This window comes from Lepisosteus oculatus, chromosome 2 (assembly GCF_040954835.1).
Source record: "Lepisosteus oculatus isolate fLepOcu1 chromosome 2, fLepOcu1.hap2, whole genome shotgun sequence".
Classification (NCBI taxonomy): Eukaryota; Metazoa; Chordata; class Actinopteri; order Semionotiformes; family Lepisosteidae; genus Lepisosteus; species Lepisosteus oculatus.
Window position 1 is genome coordinate 1,790,812 of NC_090697.1, and position 22,542 is coordinate 1,813,353.

A 22,542-nucleotide genomic window follows, 5' to 3' on the forward strand; every position below is an offset into this window, starting at 1 on the left:
TGTGGTAGCTGTCTTTTTTCTCTTGAACCTGTAATTTTGCACAAAGTCTTGTTGAAGGCCTCCTTTGATGTCACAATGATAAAAAACATAGCAATTTGAAAGTTTGATATGAATATTTAAAAAAGTAAACAAGTAAACATGAACATAACTGTAAAATGCAGGTAAAAGAACTCCACTGTGTTATTTTAAAAGTCAAGTAAGAATGACCTGTCATAATGAAAGCTGAATAATTCAATGTTGAACACGATGTAGTAGCTTATTTCTATTGCTCGTATTATAAAATCTTCAAATAATTTAACATTAGAACTTTAATATTCCTTTATTAAGTGTAAAAATTTAATTTATTTATTCAGTACAGGAACATTACAGTACTAACCACAACGATGATCAAGAACTATCTGCTTTGAACAGAAGGTGGCAGCATCATCTCGGTTCTGAGTAAGCAGAGTTGTGAAAGCCACTGGCTATGTATTTTTTTATTTTACCTATAAATGTACAATGTATATAATCTGTGCATAATTCCATTTTATACATTAGAACAATTATTTTGATAAATAATTGATTTAAATAGAATAAATAATATAACAATAGACTTCTGATTAAACTTCAAAAAACAAAACGTGTCAGTTACAGAAAATAAATGTTCACTTCGGAGCACTGGCTGAAGATGCAAAAACTATATAACTTACATTATGCATGTAGTGATTTGCATGATCTATGCTTTAGTTAATGAAATTAAATATTTTAGAACATGTATTAATCACATTTTACTGTGGTGTCATTTGAACCACCTTCTTCGTGAAACATTAATTTCAGACAGTATATAACATAACCTTATATTAAACAGTTATTTTTAAATGAGCTGCATTGCAATAATTACAGAAGGTATTTGTCATTTTTCATTTTTATTATTTTCTAGATGTTAATTCTATGTAAAAGTTAGGTAATAAGTTTTCTTAGGTTGAGAGAAAAATACATTTTTAATCTTCATTGCCACTTGTACAATTTGCCACTTTGTCCAATTTGTCATAACATTTTATAATTTTCCAGAAGTGGGCAGTAGACTAATTGGAATCCCTTGACACTTGACCAGGCTCCCATCCTGTTAAATATTAGATATGAAATGTCTCCCTGCACTCCCTGTTGAAAACAGCTGAGGCTTGCCATTGTGTTAACATTAGGGAACATGAGTTCCCTTCCCTGCATATACAGTATTGACTGGCACGGTGCTGCCTGACACAGGGCAATGTCACCAATCATACTTCTCATCTGCATGTGTATTTTACAAGGGACTTCAAGTATTTTTAGATTTTTTTTTGTCTGCATCTTTTAACTCACTGCAGTCTAATCTTTCAGTGTCTGCTTCAGGTATGGGAGCACCTGAAAGTCTTACTTCAGTCAATAACTGAGCAATATGACTTTTTTTTCCTTTTTTACCCTATGTTCACGTCCACATTATTTACCTTCATTTCTCACTTATTTACAGTTGCAAGAAAAAGTTTGTGAACCCTTTGGAATAACCTGGATTTCTGCATTAATTACTCATAAAAATGTGGTCTGATATTCCACTACGTCACAATAATAGACAAATACAATCTGCTTGTACAATTGTACTTCTTCATGTCAGTACTGAACACATCGTTTAAACATTCACAGTCTTGGTTGGAAGGCTCTAGGGTTCACAAACTTTTTCTTGCAACTGAATATATTATTAGCTGCATTTGTGAAGCCCTTTTTCATCCCAGAAAGATAAACAAATAGGGGAGCAGCACCCCCTGTGCACAGGAACTGTGAGTCCCTCTTCACGGTACAGCAGGCAGTGAAGTGAGAGATTGCTTCACCAGTTAAATTAAGATGGGAACTCTTGGTACATGGAGGTCTGAGTGTATGAGCTTAAAGAGGAATTTAGCCAGGATACCAGGATGATTCTCCCTTTTCTTATGAATAGTGCTCTAAGATCTGAGAGCATGCATAAAAATGTATTTCTGCACATGTCAATACCAATGCATTATTTTTGTTAAGTTTTGGTGCAGGAGTCAAAGAGTTCTCCTTCTAGATAAGAAGTGATTCCCTCCAAAAATGATGGAAGATAAAAAAATAGTAAAATGCAAATGACTTGTACTGTGCCTATAAGTGGGTGGTCTGGGTGGCTTGAATGCCCCCTAGCATTGATACTGTGTGATACTAATGAATCATTTACCTGGGACAGAACAGGCTGCCTCTACAACCTCAGATCTAGAGGTACAGCTTGTTCTACAGAGATAACCAAGGATCAATATTCATAAGAGAGACAAGAAGTTAATGCCCTGTAAGAGTCAGATTTCATGTGTAACCAATCCTAAATTACTTTTCCACTTCATGATGTCCTTTACAAGGTGAGCAGTTTTCTGGAAATTAAGCAAATGCAGTAAGGCATACATAACCAGTATAGCCTTCCCCGACTTCTACAGTAGAAACTTAAAATGCTGAAAAGGAATACATTTGTGTAAACAATATTTTTTATCACATTTATGTTAGCTGTTAGTTCCCTTAGCTGCACAGAAGTATCTTTCAGTGTGTGTCGTTACATAACATTACACACAATACATTGTGTCTTTACATAAAATAATTCAACACCATTTTATCATCATACAATTATTTGATAAATGTATTGGAATGGAAAAAGAACTGAAAGGATGTCACCAAACCTGAGTTGGAAGGATACGCAGCAATCCTTCAGAGTCCGTACACTCATTTTTAAGACACTGGAGTTATTGTTGAGTCTATTGGTTAATTATGGCTTTGCGTGTGTTTAAATCCGTGGAATATGTATTAATTAAATGACTAAAACAAACATTTCCATCTAAACGTGATGCTGAAATGAACAAATATCCTACAATTAATCACAGTTCAATCTACCTGACATAATTATGAATTTTAATTAGCTTTTGTTGTATTACAAGAAAGATGGAACCATTTTCTGGCTTCTAATTCTAATGAATGAATTAGAAGACAGAAGATAGTTCCATTTTCAGAGTTTTGTGATATGACAATAGCAAATTAAAATTCACACCAGGAATGAACCTATCTGCCCATCCATCCATTTATTTACCCATTCATTCACCTACTGTTTGCTATCTTTCTGTCTAGTTTACATGGATGTGTAGTTTATTCCTAGCATTGGTCTAACATTTTTAAATTTTGAGGCTGTAATTATTACATTTAGTGAATAGGGTTTTGTAACTGTTTTTTGCACCTGAAAAATGTATTGTTTTTCAATGTAATACATGACAAAATGTCAGGTTCAGTGTTTTATAAATTTGTGTATAACGGAATGGTAAGGTTATTTTAAACTCTACTCTTGATCAGCTAGGGTGTATGCAAAGTGCTTTCCCTTTAAATGCAAATCTGAACCGAATCATTTTGAAATCAAAATCCAACGTTAGACTTTAAATGCATAATCCTCTTTGATGTGTATTACCATCTTCTCACTGCTTGCAGTTGGATTTCAAACCGGCTATCTGTGGTCTAACATATTTCTTCTGGTCACATTGAGTATAATGTTTTACTGTACATTCTGAAGTATACTGGCTGTTAATCTTGAGTCTTTACATTTCAATTTCACTACATCCAATATAAATATAAACATGCTGAATCAAAGTGTACAGCACAGTTTATATGATAATATATAGGTAATATTTATGACATGATTTGAAAATTGAATGAGACTAAGGCAAAATCTAAAAATGAACAAGTAAATGTTTAGTTCATGGTGAAAAGAGAAGAAAAGAGACACAATGTTTTGACTGTGGAGCCGAAATGTTGTGTCTCTTTTGTTCTCTTTTCAGCATGGAATAAACCTTTACTTGTTACTTTGCAGCCTACGCATGCTGATGCAGCTCCCTACTTGAAGTATTGTATCTGTTAATTAGTCCACCACCAGTACATCAGCATGCTAGAGCATTACTCGGTTTCAAACCCCGAAAACACTGAATGAATAATGCCCCGTTCTCACCATCTTTCCGGACCAATCACAGTCGCAGAAAGGCTGCCTCGCCAGCCAATGAGGGCGGCCACATTTCCTCCGGGCTCCGACTCCGCCCCCGTCCCTGGGTATTAATGCTAGAGAATGAGTCAAACGTGTACGAGGACCTGTGGGAAGGTACAGTGTCTCTGTGCAGCGCATAAGTCTTCACCTCAAGGTTTGTCCCCGACAGCTGTCTTTGCACTCATCATGGTTGACGCCTTCTGTTCCACCTGGAAACTTGTAGACAGCCAGAACTTCGATGAGTACATGAAAGCTCTTGGTAAGTTTTGCGTATTTCACAGTATTTTATCTATTTATGACGTAACACAGGAATATATGCATATGTTTAAGCTTGCAATGTGCTGGTGTTCCTTATCATCTAATAGTATATACGAGTTTCGAATATGTCACATATCTACAATACCATTAATCGTGCAGTCAGGAGTCAAAGATCTATTGCGACATTATATATATTTTTCAGATGCTATCATTATAATTTGTATAAGATCTTTTTTTTTTCCAATTCCTCTTACAGGTGTTGGTTTTGCAACCAGGCAAGTGGGCAATGTAACCAAACCTACTATCATCATCAGCAAGGAGGGAGACAAACTTGTTATAAAAACGCAAAGTACTTTCAAAAATACAGAAATATCATTTAAACTTGGAGAGGAGTTTGATGAAACTACAGCAGACGATAGGAACTGCAAAGTAAGTGGCTTATTTGGATTCTAAAACGTGGCTTAGACGTATAATATATCACAACGAATGAAATATTTAATGCTTAGTTCATCTACACAGACTGCCCGTGTATAACACTATTCAGTGTGACTATGCACGCACTTTTATAGAAATGGAAAAAATGTAATAGTCTAATTATTTTTACTACATGGGAACCGAGGCATTGACCTTAAAGCTTATCATGCCCCCATGAAGCTTATTTCTAAATGCTAAGATCTTCGTGCACTATAAAAAAGGGAGACAGACCGATCACATCTGTACACTTGCATGTACATTTCAAAATCTGAAGCAACTGCGGAGCGTTTCCTGTTACAACAAGTCCGTGTTTAAACGGCAAGTACTGTAAAGTTTGATTTGGTTTTGGTAAGATAATTTGAGCTGTTTATGCGGTTACTGTAGAGGGTGTATATACTGTACAGTACGTGCATACTGTCCTATAGTAGCTTAATTGCAAACCAATAACCTAACCGCGGGAACAAAGTTATCTGATAAAAGAGAAAACCGTTAAATACAATACCACCTTATGAGTTCTAATGTGTTTTTTGATGTACTGTATGAGCCCTTTTGTATTGAAGCCCTTTCACATTTCCTGCCAAAAACAGAGCACCAGAACAGGGCGCAGCCTCATTTGCAAGAAGCAACTCAAGACAGAAAAAAAAACTTTTATAACGCACACCACGATACAGTGCTGTATACTGTAGATTGCAGAATCAATGAATAAGATTTCTTCGCTTCTAAAAAGGCATGGTCGACGTGTGTCGGGATTGTTCATTTAGAAGTGTGCCCTGCTGTACTGTTGAAGACATTCAGACGCCGCTGCAGTGACAGTGTGTAACTGCTCCTTGTCGGTATTGCAGTCTACTGTGAGCCTGGACGGAGACAAGATAGTGCATGTGCAGAAATGGGACGGCAAAGAGACCAAGTTCGTCCGGGAGATCAAGGACGGCAAGATGATCATGGTATTCTTTCCGTTAGTTTTTTTTTAATTAGGATAAAAGCCGAGGCGAAAATTCTATAAATATTCTAGTGACGGTAATGAAAGCAATCATTCTTACTGATTATTAATTTCCTAGTTTTTTTAAGTTATCAAGAGACCGGTAAAGTTTTACTCCATGCTAGAAGATAAAGAAAAGAGACGCGGTGCTTCGACTTCACGTTGTTTCCTCTCAGCATGGAATAAACCCGCACCTGTTCCTTAGCATTCTTCGTGTGTGGATGCAGCTACGTACTCGAACTTTTTCTTTAGTTATGAAAGTTAGTGATTTTAACCGTGTGAATCTTAATATCCCCCTGCATAAGAACGGTATCCTTGCTTACGGTATACTGTACAACTTTATGGTTGAGGTCATTCCACATAGTGTTACTTGCTTGGTGTTACTGAGAGTTACTGAGGTACTGATTTTTTTTGTTAATTTTGTTTCTGTTATAAAGGTGATACCCATGTAGGGCACAAGGGGATTTTTTTTGGGGGGGGATAGTTTTGAGCACTTTTTTTAAATTAAGTGAGTTGGCGATTTTACCCAGGCTTGTCAATGACTGTGAATCGTAATATTCCCCTGCACAAGCAAGCTAGCGAATGCATAGGCACAATAGAGTACAAGTTAAAATAACTTTACAGCCAAAGCGTACATACTGTACATGTCTCAACTGGTGTTTGTTAAAGTGTAAATATAAATATTTTAAGAAACACAGATATTTATTAAATTAATCAATAAGCTAACTTTGCCTTTCTGGGTTGCAGACTCTTAATTTTGGTGATGTCCAGGCTGTGCGCACGTACGAAAAGGCCTAAGTTCTGCATGGAGTGCTTCCTCTTCATGGACCCATCTCAGTCCTGTTTACTGGACTACAGTCAATAAAGCATTTTTGTTTACGGTTTGCATAGATTTGCACTTCACCTGCCCAAATGTTTTATAATATGACTTGGGAAATGTTTTTATAAGCAACTTTTATATAAAAATCTGTTAAGCACTTGTTTTGTTTCCAATGACCTTAAATGGTTTTATACTAAATCAACATTTGTGAACTTGTGCAAAACAGATTGAAATAAATTACAGCTCCTGACTCTGCAGTGTCTGGTATCCCTTTTTCATTTTTACCTTGCATTGCTGTTCTGAGCTTTAAAGAACAGCAGCGCCAAGATCATTTCAGTTCAAGTACAAATCAACGATTAGAACACAGAAGTCACCCAGCTGCTAGATTTAGTTTCAAAATTGGACTAAACTAACAATTTAATGTTACGTTAAAAAATAACATTGGGGTCTATCATCAATGGTCAGCAACTCTTTCTGAGCATTATGTAGGACAGAAAGTATTTCCAGATGCATCATGGTCAAGATATTAAAGTGAAATTCACTGATGTGGGAATTCAAGCATACAGTTTGGAGGTGCAGTAGCGCCAGGCACTTTGTTTTTGTGTTTTGCCACTTATGCCTGTATCTGTAGGCTGGGAAAAGCGGAATGAGAGCACAGCACTCTCCTCAGGCTGGAGGCTGACCTGTGGAAGGGGTGACCCCAGCAGTGCTCATACCCTTTTGGACAGCTGGTGGGTTGGGGGCAAAAATGTACAACAGCAGTGTTCACATTGAGGACTGGATCGCAGACGTTTTCAGTTTTGAGTCCAGATCCCTAATCACTGCTGCTGTATGTGGCTGTTATGAAATCACAGATGTTATTTGACTGAATACTTGTGATCTGCGCTCCCCAAACTATTCCATTTAAGTTTGACTCCCTACAATATTTTGCTGACAATTCTTAATGCACAGCTTGAAAGGAGCTATGACTAACATCATTCTTATCTGTATAACGGTTACAGATAAGGCTGATAAAATCCCAGTACTGTAGCTTTTTAAAGAATAATAAGCATGCCAGAGTTTTTCAGAAACAACCCCCCTCCCCCCAAAAAAATAATAATCTGGTTTTAGCAGAATAATTTGTCTTTAACCGAAAGACTTCATTCTTTCACTCATTGATGAATGGCTTTATTTAGATCGTGGGTTTGCTATTTAAATTTGATGTTAAATGAGTTGTAAATCAGACACTGCTTGTGTTAGGTGTCTCACTACTGGGCTCAATTACTATGAGAAATAAAAAGGCCTAACAGAAAGCATAGAGACTGCACGATTTCTACCCACGGGAACGTTTCAAGTACAAGTACAACCGTCACATTTAGATCTGGAGAAGGAAGCTCCTGTGAATCAAGCAAAGCACAGATTTGGGCACTTTAGGGTTAAAATGTTATTTCTTCGTTTCAGGTACATCTTCAAAATACAGAAAGAAGTAATGGATGCTCACGATAATACAAAACTCAATAACGAACTCTACCGTCTGCACAGGATTTGTGCAACAAATGTGAGACTTGACCTATTAAGAAACCAATGTACCACACGTAGTGTATGAAGGTTTTAACAAATATGTGGTCAAGACTGTTGAATTTTCATGAAAATGTCAGACATATATTTCGTGTTGTAGCGGTGAATATGATGAACTTTCGATTTATGTTCAGAATAACGGAAAAAAAAATGTGGAAATGCATTTTGCAGCATTCAATGACAGTGCACCAGCCTATTTCACAAGTACGGAGTCGTTTCTCAACACCAGTCTAGGACCGCAGATCGCAGGCTCAGGCGTCACATGACCGAAGAGGCTTCCTGTTTGAGTCATATGAGACGGGTATAGAGACCTTTACACAAGTAAATATCATTTAAGTCACAGGGGCAATGAAAATGGTACAACGTGAGGTAATTTACTGTCTCTGCCTTTTCGGCCTGGGGGTCAGCCTGCCGGTTTCAGCGGCTCCACTGAGTAGTCGCCCACAGATCCCTGTCGAACTCATGGGTGAGTGGAGAACAAAAACAGCAGGAGCTTCTCATTAGACATACCTGTAACAGAGGGGCATTTTAGTTCATTATGCAGCAATGGGGTATATAAGCGAAAGGTTTTAAATGTCAAAGAAAGATCACTTTCTACAGAGGGGCACCGGATAGCCGCAGTAATAGGATTTTGTAGGCTGTCCTGTACAGAACGTGCCTGATAATATGAAGACCTGTAAAGCATTCAAATAAAAGTGAATACGTGTATTAAACATTAATAAACTATTCTATTATCAGAATTAAACAATTATCAATGACAGTTATATACTACGTTTGAATATATATATACACTGTATATTGTGTAGGATGTGTTATATTAATTGTGTCACTGCTACTACAGTAGTTGTGAAATCAGCGATTCAGCATATATCTCACTTATGGTGTATTAGTCAGATGTGATATAAACTACGTCTTCACTTCCCTTTTTTAATTTTGCTAAACCAGCGAAACATTATTTTTTAGAAAACATACATACTGTCTGCATACACAGTGGTGTGCACAGTATGTAGTCATTATACAGTACATTGTGAACACTTGTCTAATTCTAGGTTGTAATGCAGGTATAGAATAAATGACTTTTACTGTAAATCACTTGTCTGGCTAGATATCTGTAACCAAAATTATTCTGATTGTGCTGTCACCACTACAGTCCAGTAATAATACAAGATCATGGCATGAGAAAGCTTGAAATTTCCCTTAACTTACAAATTAGAGTTACTAAACAGCGGGAAAAAAAAGACTAGTTTTCTTGCTGGAAGTACACGTGCTTGTTCAAAAGTACCTGTGCTCTTTGTAATTAAATCTCTTGGTAAAACTGAAAGTAATATTTGTAGAGCCTAGCTCCTTACTTCACAAAAAGGGAAATACAGATCTAAAGAAAAAAAAAAACTTTAGTTCCTATGAATTGTGTAAGTGGGGAATTTCTTGTGTTTGATTATTGTTTTCTACTTTTGAGTTTTGTACAGATGGTATTGTCACCAATCTGTATTCTCCAGATGGTCATCTATGACTCTCTGAGCACGTCGCTGCAGATGCAGTGTGCTCCAGTTGACAGTAAAATTTGGTGTTGATCCTGCTCGAATGCACTGTGACATCCTTTCAATAGGTGGGTTTTGGCACGTGTCAGACTTGCATTTGGATCCGACCTACCACCTCACTGACGACCACACCAAAGTCTGTTTGTCATCTAAGGGTTTCCCAGCCAAGAACCCTGGGGAGTTTGGGGATGTCATGTGTGACTCACCTTACCAGCTCATTCAGTCAGCCTTTCAGTTCATGAAACAAGTGGACCAGCACCCAGATTTCATGATTTGGACAGGGTACGTATTTTCTCGCAGTCTGTTTAACATCAATAAGAAGCCTTGCATATTGTCCTGCTTTCAAATGCATCATATACTGTATAATGGCAGCCATAATCATAGAATTGAAACATAGAGCAAAACGGTTAATGAACATGTGCTCAGTCATCTAAAAAACATGGTGGATGTTATACTGATGTTCAGAGAATTTTAACTTTGTAAAATGCTATAATATAGATTATTAATATTCCAGGAATATAAAACAGGGGTCACCAATCCTGTGTCTGAAAGCACCAGCAGCAAAAGAGCTGGGAAAACTGGTGAAATGATCCAGACAATAAGGAGCTGATTAAAGCTCAACTGAAATGTAAATCTCTAAACATAGCAGGCCTCTGGGACCAGGGCAGGGGAACCCTGATATAAAGGGGTATAAAATAAATATCAGGCTTATAAAAGCTGAGAAGAATCTGTACTGAGAAGAATATGGATTGTGCAAAGTTCATGTGAGTCCTTAAGGAAATCCTTCTTGAGTCAGGAAAACATGGTCTAAAATTCCCATTTCAGCAGGACAATAAGTTAGATCGATTTTGCCGGGACAAATGGACACATCTGCAACCATCCTACTGTGGAAAGCTTGAAGAGGCCTGTCCAAAAATCCTGACAACAGCAATAGCTGCTAATATGACGTCCAACGGATATTGACTTCAGATAGTGGCTGAATATTAATGTATTCATTGAATTTCGCTTTGTAAATTGCTGACAATCAGCCTTCTTCACATAAAACAGTGTTAAGTTTGATCATTTTGGTTTTGAATAAAAAATAAAAATAAAAATATACACGTTATTTGTAATTCATCAGAAAGTGCTGTCATTGGCAAGAGGTGAGTACACTTACAGGGGACTGGAGCAAGCGTCCTGCATTAGATTGTATATTGTACATCCATCCACTTCATCCCATACAGGGTGGCATTGTGCTGGAGTCTGTCTGGACAAGCAGCAGGCACAGGGCAGGATACACCCTGGATGGGACACACAGGCACACACAGACAGAAGACAACTAACCTACCAGCATGTCTTTGGACTGTGGGAGGAAACCCACCCCACCAGGGAGAACATACAGACTCCACGCAGATAGGTCCCCAGGGCCCCAGCGATGAGAGGCAGCAGTTATAACCACTGTGCTACCATGCTTCCCAATTGCATATTATAAATTGTACTTTCATAGTAAATCCTTAACAGGTTTGCTATATTTCATGGTTAATATTCAAAGCTTGGGCACCTTTTATTTAAAAGAAAAATATTTCACCCTTGTTAGTTGGAATGGATTGGGCAATTAATGATGCAGTCAAATGATTTATGACTATAATACATAAATAAGCCTGGTGTCTACAATGTATCATTTGTGCTAGTAACTCCATTTTTGTGGAAATGCCAAACCAGACCTCCTGTGGGAAATGTCATGTAGCAACGTTTATCACCAGTGAGGTATGTGAGTGCATTCTGCAACAGTGAAGACGAAAGGGTGTGCATCATCTCAAGAAACACTGAACATTTTCCGTCTCAGTTCATCTTGAGGACTATGGAAAAGAGGAGAGTAGTTACTATTGTTATTACGAGGAGTTGAGACCTGTTACTAGAGTGAGCCGCTGTGGCTTAATAAGGTTCAAACACAGTGTCCAGCACCTGTTTAACCGTGTTAAGCTGCGAGTGCATGACTTCTGTTTATTTGACAGAATTGCACAGCCTGAATGTCTAGCTGTTGCATTCCGACTAACACATGAACAATCCCGGATAAGTAGATTCTGAAGCATCTTAAAAGCCGGTTTGTCCATCATTCTTTTCAATTTAGGACATAGTTAAACATCTGCTAACTAACTGTACTTTGCGTTCCAGGGACAGTCCTCCACACGTTCTGGTAAAAGAGCTTTCCACAGAAACTGTGATAGAGGTTATCCGCAACATGACTCATACCATTCAGGAATTCTTCCCAAGCCTCCCAGTCTATCCTGCACTTGGGAACCATGACTACTGGCCGCAGGTATTTCAAGCTATGACCTGCCCTAATGCTCGGATGAAGCTCTTATCTTCTGTAGTACACTAGAGGAATACTTTAAAATATAGCATGTCTGAGCATTAAAGCTGCTGTAAGTGTTTTTTGTCCATGGGTCCATGAGTGAAATTGCATTTAGATATTACAGTTTTTATTGCATGGCTTTCTATTTTAATAATTCGTGACTTGTATCTAATATCTCTTAGTAAGCAATTATTTAATAACCTTAATTACATCTTTTTGCCCCTGGGCATATATTTCATTATTCTTCAGTACCTTTCATAGTGTGCTTTTATCTTCCTGGGTAAAGAGCTGTTTGAGACTGTTGTATTGCTCTCTGGGAATGGTGTACTAATGAGAGAAGAGTAGATATTGCAACGTTTTATCTTTTTAATGTTTTAAATCATGCCTTTTGAAAGCATTGTTTCGTAAGGTGATGTTTTGTATTTGTCACACAAAAAGAAAAAAAACAGAGAAAGATAATTAGATCCTTTATTCACCACTGTAAATGTGTGTTTCCAGCACCTATCATTTCAAATGGTTGGGTTGGATCCTAATGAATGCGACAGAGGGATGGATATGTACTGCAGGGAGTATTTGGTGTGACTCACCTAGCTGAGGACCTGCAGCCCCGCCGTGAGGACAGGCTGCCCAGACCCCCTCCCCTTGTGCGGAATGAGCCAGGGAGCTGCAGGAAGGGTGTGGATGGGGAGATGGTGTGTGTGTGTGAGATGTGTGACAGGGAGTCTTGCCGGTGAGACTTATATACGTAGGAGAGCTGAAGGGTGTGAGTTAAGGGCCGAGCTTTCCTCCTGAACTTCTGTTCTAAGCTCCTTATGAGGAAGAGAAAATATCACACTGCTTATTATTAAGGTAAAAACGTGATGGCACATGTGAGCATATACTGTTAGCATCATGCTACTGGAAACTGATCATTTTCATCAAGAAAACCCATTATAAACCCATTATAACATGCCGCGACAGTTTAAATTGGATGTGAAGGTGTTGGCTGTAGTGGTGGTCTGTCTCTGTGTTCCATTGTTCAGGACCAGCTCCCAGTTTCCACTAATAAGATTTACCAGGCTGTGTCTGACCTCTGGGAGCCATGGCTGCAACCTGAAGCCCTCGAGACACTGAGAAAAGGTAACGAGTCCAGTAAAAGGCTTCATTAGCTACACTGATGCTGTTTTTCAGCCTTCCAGCACCAAGACTCTTCTAAAATCACTTATAAATAATCACCTTATTTACCTTATTTATCTCAATTAACCATTTAACTACTGCACCTGTATGGTTGCGTACAGTGTGTAGATAAACAGAGTTTGCTTCAGTTGAAAAGATTAAAAACAGTGAGCGCAGTAACATAATTAAGATGCAGTAGGTTACATAAAAGCAGAATGAAGAGAAATAACAATAGGCAGCTCACAAGGAGCACGATACCTACAGTACAGTATATTTAAACTTCGGTGAAGGAAAGTGTCATCCAGGGTGTTAAGTTTTGTTGTTCAATTGAATCACTCTTTTCAGATTGTTTTCTTTCAGATTGATCCTGCTGCTAAGTGTGTTGTTACTTTTTGCAGCAACATTACTGTAGGCTTTAACACAGTCTGTTTATGGTGCTGTCTGTGCTATGCAGCCGTTGTGCGGATGCTCGGTATGCATTTATGATTCCTCAGTTTTACTGTATATTTCATGGACTCTTAACTTAATGACTCTCAGATCACTGTGTTCGATCAACCAGACTCTTGTCATGCATCCCAGTCTGAGAGAGTGGAGTTTCCAGACTTGTATAGTACATCCTTCAGCAATGTTTTCATGGTATTGAGTGAAATCTCCACACAGCCTGAGTATAAACCCATGCTTGGTATGCTGTTCTGCAGCAGTGTTTGTGCTGTGTACATTGTGTTGTGCATGGCTCAGAAGGATTATGATTATGGGTAGAGTGCAGCCTCGCTATTTGAATCTCTCAGATGTTCTTTAAAACATATTTTCCAGCATGGACAATGTTTAAAACTTTTTTTCATGGCTGGTACTGACTTGGTTTTGCACAATATTTGCCTATATATTACTACTCTAGAGTTACAATGACAAATTAAATTATTTGTTCGAATATACTGTAGCTTGATTGGCCACAAGCTTAATTGAAGGATTGTCATCGTAAGCTTTGATCATATATCTGGCAGAGAAAAAAAAAGCTTTCATTTATCTTGATTTAAGAAGTAATAGATTTAAGAAGTGATTTAAGAACAACCTCAGTTCTCTTGATTTGTATTTTTTTATTTTCAGGTGGTTTCTATTCACAAAAAGTGATGCAGAATTTGCGGTTGATCAGCCTTAACACCAACCTGTACTACAGCCCCAACAATGTTACCATCAACATAACTGATCCAGCGGGGCAGTTTGAGTGGCTGGAACAAACATTGCAACAGTCTCTGCAAAACAATGAAAAGGTAAAATAACAAACGAGACAGACATATTTTAACTCGGCAAAAGGGCGTTTTTTCAGTAAATGTCTGAAAAAATGTCAGCAGAAAGTCTGAGTGGATGAGATGTATTTTAGGTGTTTAGATCTTTAGAGCACTGGTGGAGATACACAGCCTTCCCTCAGCAAACAGAACCTGTTAATGCACTGCTTTCTTATCGAATCCTGGTCTTCTCAGCTTTGCGAAAGCCTTGCTCATCCAAGCTTTGGGCTGCGGAGACTTTGAAAAAACACACAGCTTCTCCACTAACTCATGATGCCAGCTTGCCTCCCTCACACTTCTCTTCCACTTTTGTGCTGTAATAATTCAAACACAACATATTTTATTACTTTCATGTGCTGAATTATAACTCACATGACTATATTTGTCATTTTAAAGGGGAAAATCTATAAGTAACGTTTGCCATTGATGGGTTTAACTCAGACCCTGGGAACCTATTTCCCTTGTACTCAACTCCCAAGTACTCAACAGCTGCAGATTTGCAAAGCACGTTGGTTTTCTGGAGTGTCACCCCTGCAGCTGATGAGGCAAGGCTGTATTTGGAAATGTGGGGGTCACACCAAGCCTCTCTGCGTAGACGTTTGTCATGCTAACTAATTTATGGATGGCAAAACGTGTGCCTTCCAGTCTTCTCCATTGCAGTTCTTTGTTGCAGCCATGTCCTTAATATATTATATATTGATCCGGCTAATTATCAATTGAAGAGCTGGTTGGAGCAGAAATCTTGAAAGACACACATTGGTAGGGCCACAGGTTATACGGTGTTCTAAAAACTGAATTAAAGAAAATATTAGGGATTTTATTTTACAAATTTCTGTAATAGTAATAGAACACAGCCTTACCAATGTGTGTAACCTCAACTCTGCAAGGTATGATGTAAGTTTCTCTCAGGTAAAGCTCCTTTTTTTGCCTTTTCTGATAATGATGCAGCTGATTGTAGTGAAATTGTTTGTACTGTGCCTTGGCTTTTCGCATGACATAATTCCTTCTTGGGGTTCTGATACAATATGAGAAGGCTTGAGAGTGGAGTGGAGATTACAATGTGAGTAATGAATAACAATGTGAGCCATAATGAATAACATTAGTACTCGAAAAAAAGGCTCCACAGCCGAAATGTTGTTTACATTGTGTTTATGTTTCTTTTAATCTCTTTACAGCATGGAATAAATCTTTACTTGCTCCTTTGCAACATTAGCACTATACATGGAAGTACAATCAAGTTTTATTTTAAGGCATTTGATGTGATAGAGAAGAGTATAAAAAGGATAAATTATTATGATGTTTCTATAAATAATACAAATATAGTTTATGAGCTCTGCATTGTTCCAGAAAACATATCCCTCTATTTCTTTGGAAATAGAAGATCCACAATTTGCGTGTACTTTCTTTGGAAGGTGTACATCATTGCACATGTTCCTGTGGGTTATCTTCCCTATGCAAGAGATACCACTGCGATCAGAGAGCACTTCAACGAAAGACTTGTGAAAATATTTCGCAATTACAGTGCTGTTATTGCTGGTCACTTCTATGGTCACACTCACAGAGACAGCATAATGGTTCTCTTGGATGATGAAGGTACATTAATTCATTGTGTCTGATATTGTCACTGCATTTACTGTATGTGTGTGTAGATACTGTGGGTGGTCTCAGGAAAACATGCACAGAAATGAAGGTGGGATTCTGCTATAGCTCTGAATTCTTTCTTATGTTTTTTTTTTGCTTCAACGTTAACTTGCTCATATCTTTTTAGTTTTACATTTCCTTTATTTTACCCTTTTACTTAAGCATTTTACTTTGTTCCAAGGTATAGAATATGTGAATATTATAGATTTATAAAGTACAAAAATTCAGGTATATTTACCCATTCATATAAAAAATTTAACTCATAATTAAATATTGATGACTGTATTTGGGACAGAGAGTAGAAAGTTCCTATGCCACTAATCAGTAAATGAAACTACTGTATTCCAAATTTATGCATTAAACCCTGGTGTCTAAATCATTAATTGGTTCTGCTGGAACATTGGTCAAATGCAAAATAGAAAACCACAAAACTAATATTTTTTCTTTGTCATACATTCCTATTGTCTTAGAATATGTTCTTTTATTTTTAGTATTACTATCCATTGATTTCTTGTAGAAATTTTAAGGAAACATCTCTCATCTCTAATCAGGAAGACCTGAAGTATTCTATATCAGTCAGGTTTACTGGTTTACATGTTTGCCTTATATATGACTTTATACCCCTGCTATGTGTCTAGTTAGATTTATACTTTGGTCTGAAGAGGTTCGATTTGGGAGCATCTTCAAGCTGCACAGGAACGAATAGAGGTTAATTCCACTCTGATCTTGCCCTTTCTCTGAAGAAGGCTCCGTAGCAGAAACATTGCATTTATCTTTCTTTTTACTTTTCAGCATGGAATTAACCTCTGTTCTATTAGACTTTAGTTTCACAATGTTTGCAACAAGTATGTTTTGTTCTTTAGTTAATCAAAAACACTTAAGTTTTAAAGTACATATCCACAACTATAATATTGAATATGTAAATGGTTAGTGCTGTTGTATACAGCATATTTGACCACATTAACGGTAGTTAACAGTGTAAATGGTGTCTTTAATGCATCTTTTATTCTCCTGTTGCTTCATCCTATTTTTTGCTTTGAAGGCAATCCTGTTAACTCACTGTTTGTGACACCAGCTGTAACCCCCATCAAAAGTATTCTTGAAGCTGACACAAACAATCCAGGCGTTCGCTTATATCAGTACAACTCTCAGGATTACAGCTTGCTGGTAAGAAAAAGCACATCACTTTCTGCTAGATGCATCTGCTGAAAAAGTCACCCAGACTATCTTAATATTCAAAGACTGGTAACTGATAAATGCTTACTGAGTATACAGTCCCAGTACTCAGAAATGTGCCTGTTTGAGCAGACGTTGTCTTAAAAGGGTTTTAAAAGGGTTTTAAAAGGGTTTGTAATGACCATATTGGGTTTGTAATGACCATACTGTAATCATTACAAAGTACTGATCTAGACTTGGCAAGGTATTGGTTGTGGGCCTTTTTAAAGGGATTGCTGTTTTGTTAACTTGATTTAATTTAATTATTGGCATGCACATGTTGAAATGCTAGGGTACAGAACTCTGTTATCCAGACTACAGTAATCTTGCTGGATGATTGAAAAAATCTGTAAATGGACAGAACACGAATCAAATGCAGTACTCTCTAATGTTTTACCAAAGAGCAAATAGCATGACAGCAGGTGTCTGGGAAGAAGTAAATTAATGTTTTTGAAAAAGGAAAGCCCTATTTCTTATAATGACGTACAGTATGATGCCCTGGTACTGCTGAAAAAAATGTATGTTTTGCCATTTAAATGGTAGCACTGGTCGTAATGTTCAATTTGATCATCTTTTACTCCTGTGAGCTAGAGCAATGTAAAGGAACTGTGATTTTTATTTATTTGCTATTCCTGGCTGTGCTTTTTAGGCAGTGGTCCAGGGCACAATCCTTAAGGCTAGCAGACAGGAGCCGTTAAAAGCTTTATTGTGCTTCTAGCTGAGTGCTAGAGAATCTGACAGTAATTGGATTTTAGCCAGATTCTGTCGGTCCATTAAGTACATCCAAACGGGAATCTTTAGTTAACGCTGTACTGTTTTCCATGGCTACAAAATCTTTTTGTTTGTTTAAACGAGGATCAGCACACAACATTAAATGCTCAGAGATATGGAGTTCTTTAGAGAGGTAACACAGTTTTTCATAGCTGTCAGTGTTACTTGAACACAACATGCTTGATGTTTAGCAATGGCAAGTGGCCTGTCACGCATAATTCAGTTATCAAATTATTTTTCCCCACGGAGGGTTATGTTGCCAAAATACTTTAAACTGTGAATTCTGAGTGAATGCTTCATCTAATCCCATAATTCTGGGCTATGGCTTCTGTCATTGTTTGGCATTTGTTTTTGAAAATAATCTCATACCAACAATCTTCCTGTATGAGGTGTCTATAGTTTACCATTCAGGGTGTACGGGGGCATACTGTATACTGTCAAATAGCAGTTTGCCTGTTTGTAACTAATGTAGTTTCCTTCAATATCAGGAAAGTCAGCAGTGGCTGTCACCATTAAAACCAACATCATAACAGATTTGGATTATTGATATAACGGTGACAAAATGTAGACAATAAGCAGAAAGTATGAGGGAAAACAAATGAAGACAACTTTGAGTTAAAATAAGTGAATAAGTAAAGAAATAAATGTCCAGTGCAAGTGAAAAACAAATGTGCACAGCATCCCAAAAGTAAACTCCAAAACTCACTTTGTGCATCTACATTCTGTTGGGGGAGAACATAGTTAAATAGTGAGCATCAAAAGAAGCTTATCAGTCACTTTTTGCTTGTATGTTGCAAGAGAAGTATACAGGATTGAATAAATGTTTCAGTCATCATTTTGATTAAGTGATAATTCATGACTGGCTGTGACAGACCTGAGTGACTTTGATTGTAGCATGAGCACCTAAACACCTCATTAGTGAGAGAGTTGATTGCGCATAGTGATGAGGTGATTTCGCTTGTTGAGTGTCAAGCCTGATGAAAATCAAGAAAGTAATTGGAGAGAACAGCTCTTTAGAGCCCTTGGTGTGTTGGAGACCGGACAAAGGCATTGCACTGTCACTCAGCATGTGGGGCAGGGGTCCCCAGTGCTGGTCCTGGTGACCCCCACACCCGCTGTTTCTCGTTCCAGCCCACTGTCACCAGATCTTTGAAAGTTTACCTGATCTAAGAAATTGTATATTTGCATTTTGTTTCTATTCGCAAGTTTGGCATTTTATGCCACTTACTGTACAAACTACAGCGGTTTCAATGTAAGAAACAGTTCAGAGATTAATCTTATTTTTATTAAGTCAATGAAGGGTTTGACTGTGTAACTTAAGGCTCAGCTGGTATGAACACCAACAGGTGCATGTGTCACCAGGCCCAGGATTGGGAACCACTGATGCAGGGTGCTCTCGGACAGTTATTTCGAACATGGTCTGTGAACGACCATCCGCTGTCCAAGAGAACACCTTGCTGTGATCAGTGGGGAGGTCAAACATGATGATCTGTGCAGGAGTACTTAGTTGCTACAGAACGTCACTTGTAGAGACTGGGGGCCACATGATCACACCGCGCTCCATCAGTCAAGTCCTGGGATCTCTGCTCTTCCTGTGGGCACATCCTGGTGGGATGATGTCCCAGGAGGAAACAAATATCCTCCTGCTGCTCATGTAGCAGCTGCTTGCCTTGAGGCGCAGCACTCAAGGCCTCAAAGACCAGTGTCCAGGCTCTCCGAGAGGCAGGGGTCTTCAACCCACAAGATAGCATCCACAGCCTATTGCAAAGCTTGTGTCATAGATGTCCTGGATGTATTGTTCACAGCAGTGGCTTACATGTTAACCAGCATCATGAATTTTCTGTCTGTGTCATGTCTGTTCAACAAAGTGTCATTTCACTGGCTCTAACAAGTTGATCGTTTTCTTTGTCATACCTGGGAATGTGTTGCAGTTGGAAGTGCAAAATCTATTTTGATGCGCAGTGTTTTAACCTCAAGGATAATTACAGTGAATGGCTTTATAAGGTTAGTAATTAGACATCCAGTAGGCTTGTGTAAGGAAATCGTTAGCTTGTTTGAATTAGTGACAAAAGGGCAATAGAACCTTGTGAGGAATATCTCCACCTAAACTTTCAATTCAATTCAACTTTATTGTCATTAAACTTACACAGGTGCATAGTATAATGAAAAGTGTTTCTCATTAGTCACTCAGGTGCATTATATAAATAGGACAGAAGATAAGACACTAGACAGTTACACAATAGCAATTACAGTAACATGTAATAACATAACATAAATAACATGCATAACATTTATTGGTTGGTATTACAAGGTTAATAGTTGGTGTTAAATGACATAAAATATAGATATTAGGTAAAATAACATACATTCTTTTCAGCATAAAAAGTTATTTTCATTATGGTGCATGGTGTCAGACATTTTACAGATAGTGTTTATCATATTTTATTCTTCAGTTTTGATCTACCTTTCTTTATTTCTCAAGGACATCTGGCAGTACTTCTTGAATCTCACAGAAGCTAACGAAGAAAAGAAATCAGACTGGAAACTTGAATACATAATGACCAAAGCCTTTAACATAAAGGATATTATGCCAAAGAGTTTGTACAACCTTGCTGTTAATTTTGCGAAGCCTCATAGTAAGGAATTCCAGAAGTACTTTAATAACTTTTTGGTAAGCTACAATGATAAAATTGTTTGTGATGGGAGCTGTAAAATCACTCAGTTGTGTGCTATACAGTTCTTAGACCACAATAATTACTCTGCGTGTATCAAAAGGGAAAAAGAAAAAAACCTCTTGAGGAATATTTTTTAAACATACTGCAGTCAACTGTTTGTTTTTTTTTAAACAGCAAATTTGAGCATCATTTTATTTAACTGCCATTGATTTAAGGATAACTAAAGGATAATCAGTTCCAATCACCGTTGTAAGGGTGGAGGGCTCAGCTGTAACCTGTTTATATCTGGTGTGTTTGAGAAAGTATGTACCACGCTTGAATTTGCAATTGTACACCTCTGCCGAGGTTTGGGTTTTGACAGGATGTCGGTGATTTCAAACGTTTCTAAGTGCTCTGTGCCATTTTCTGGGAGGAGGCTCTAGCCCTGGTGAGCAGCACTTCTGAAGGTTTTTTATACATAACCTAAATCCTCCAGAGGCCTTGACCTGAAAACAATAAAGCAGAAAAAGAAGAGAAAATAATTTTCGTTACACTTTTATAACTGCTCAGTAATGGGAAGAATTTAGAAATGAAAATCAGGAAAGTTATGTGAGCTTCTGTCAAAAATGTATAGATTTAAATATAAAAGGTGTCAAAGTGCCTTTTTAATTGAACTTTGCTAAAATTCACTGACCTTTTTTTGGGGGGGGGGATGCTACTGGGTTGTGATTGCAGTGAACCTGTAAGATTTAGGGGCATGAAAGTATATATTTGGGTTTTATGTAAAAGCATTTGACTGCAACTCTCAATACAGTATAGTATACATTTTCATATACTGTAGTAAAGTTGATTAAGATATGCATTCTTTTATCATAATCTTCTTTCCATGCTCTCTGTGTTCTCGTACAGTACTGAAGAAAAAGGGGTTTCTGAGAAATAAGTGATTATGTGTTAATTAATATCCATATTTTCCCGTCTTGGCCAGAAGATTTGGGACATTATGTACAGTCAATGTTCTCCCTAGGAGAAAACATTCAAACATACATTTTAGTCTCTGCATACCTCAAATTAAGTTGATATACAATATTTCCATATTGAACACTTTTGTGTGCAGGAAAACTCAGGTTTAGCTCCATCTGTGTCATGAATAAAGGTGCTATTTTTTAACCTCCTCCTTTAAGATGTAGTGCATTCTTTCCAGCTTGAGCACTGACGTGCAGTTACTCTGCACAGTTTGGAGAATGTGTGTCTTTTTTTCTCAACAACAACAAGAAAAAAATAAAAGAAATACAAGATCAAATCGCATAAGAGGGGGAATCAAATATGTTAGTGTCATTGTATACAAATGACAAACCCATGAGAAATCACAACATTGTATGGTTTGATGTAGACTTGGAGAATGTACAGTCCAAAAGAAAAGGGTGAGAATTTCAGGATTGTAGGCTTTAAAGGAATGAGATGGAGTTTAGCAGAAGTACGGTGGGATAATGTGAATTAAGGAACAAGTAATAGGTTTATTCCATGCTGAAAAAAAGAAGAGAGAAAACACAACGTTTCGGCAGTGAAGCCTTCGGCCGAAACGTTGTTTTTCTCTCTTTTTTTCAGCATGGAATAAACCTATTACTTGTTCCTTTGCAGCCTATGCATGCTGACGCAGCTACCCACCTGAACTACTAATGTGAATTAGAAGAAAATGTATGACGGCATCCATCCCAAGTGTAAGTAAACCAAAGTCTAGAAGGTACTGTATTAGGTTAAAATGGTATTACAGGTCAATTATGAAAAGAATATCAGAAGGAAAAAGCAATTAAGTAAGTGAGGAAAACAGTGGCAGT

At 37.7% G+C, this 22,542-nt stretch overlaps 2 protein-coding genes across 2 annotated transcripts; both read left to right on the forward strand.

Moving 5' to 3' along the window:
* Positions 1–4,116: 4,116 nt before the first annotated feature.
* fabp7b (fatty acid binding protein 7, brain, b) lies at positions 4,117–6,808 on the forward strand. The gene is made up of 4 exons (XM_006626427.3): positions 4,117–4,286; positions 4,542–4,714; positions 5,602–5,703; positions 6,486–6,808. Exons 1-4 carry the CDS (start codon positions 4,214–4,216, stop codon positions 6,534–6,536), a joined length of 399 nt encoding a protein of 132 aa, XP_006626490.1. The 5' UTR covers positions 4,117–4,213; the 3' UTR covers positions 6,537–6,808.
* A 97-nt stretch (positions 6,809–6,905) lies between these two features.
* smpdl3a (sphingomyelin phosphodiesterase acid like 3A) lies at positions 6,906–21,878 on the forward strand. The gene is made up of 8 exons (XM_015359737.2): positions 6,906–8,581; positions 9,722–9,935; positions 11,808–11,952; positions 13,011–13,107; positions 14,248–14,411; positions 15,839–16,019; positions 17,110–17,234; positions 20,536–21,878. Exons 1-8 carry the CDS (start codon positions 8,464–8,466, stop codon positions 20,863–20,865), a joined length of 1,374 nt encoding a protein of 457 aa, XP_015215223.2. The 5' UTR covers positions 6,906–8,463; the 3' UTR covers positions 20,866–21,878.
* The last annotated feature ends 664 nt before the right edge of the window (positions 21,879–22,542 follow it).

Excerpts from the sequence above, each read along its gene's own strand:
- smpdl3a (XM_015359737.2), top strand. The coding sequence starts at position 8,464 with ATGAAAATGGTACAACGTGAGGTAATTTACTGTCTCTGCCTTTTCGGC. Across the intron at positions 9,936-11,807 it reads GATTTCATGATTTGGACAGG|GGACAGTCCTCCACACGTTC; the intron begins GTACGTATTTTC and ends TTTGCGTTCCAG. Across the intron at positions 14,412-15,838 it reads CTCTGCAAAACAATGAAAAG|GTGTACATCATTGCACATGT; the intron begins GTAAAATAACAA and ends TTTCTTTGGAAG.
- fabp7b (XM_006626427.3), top strand. The coding sequence starts at position 4,214 with ATGGTTGACGCCTTCTGTTCCACCTGGAAACTTGTAGACAGCCAGAAC. Across the intron at positions 4,287-4,541 it reads TGAGTACATGAAAGCTCTTG|GTGTTGGTTTTGCAACCAGG; the intron begins GTAAGTTTTGCG and ends TTCCTCTTACAG. Across the intron at positions 4,715-5,601 it reads CAGACGATAGGAACTGCAAA|TCTACTGTGAGCCTGGACGG; the intron begins GTAAGTGGCTTA and ends TCGGTATTGCAG.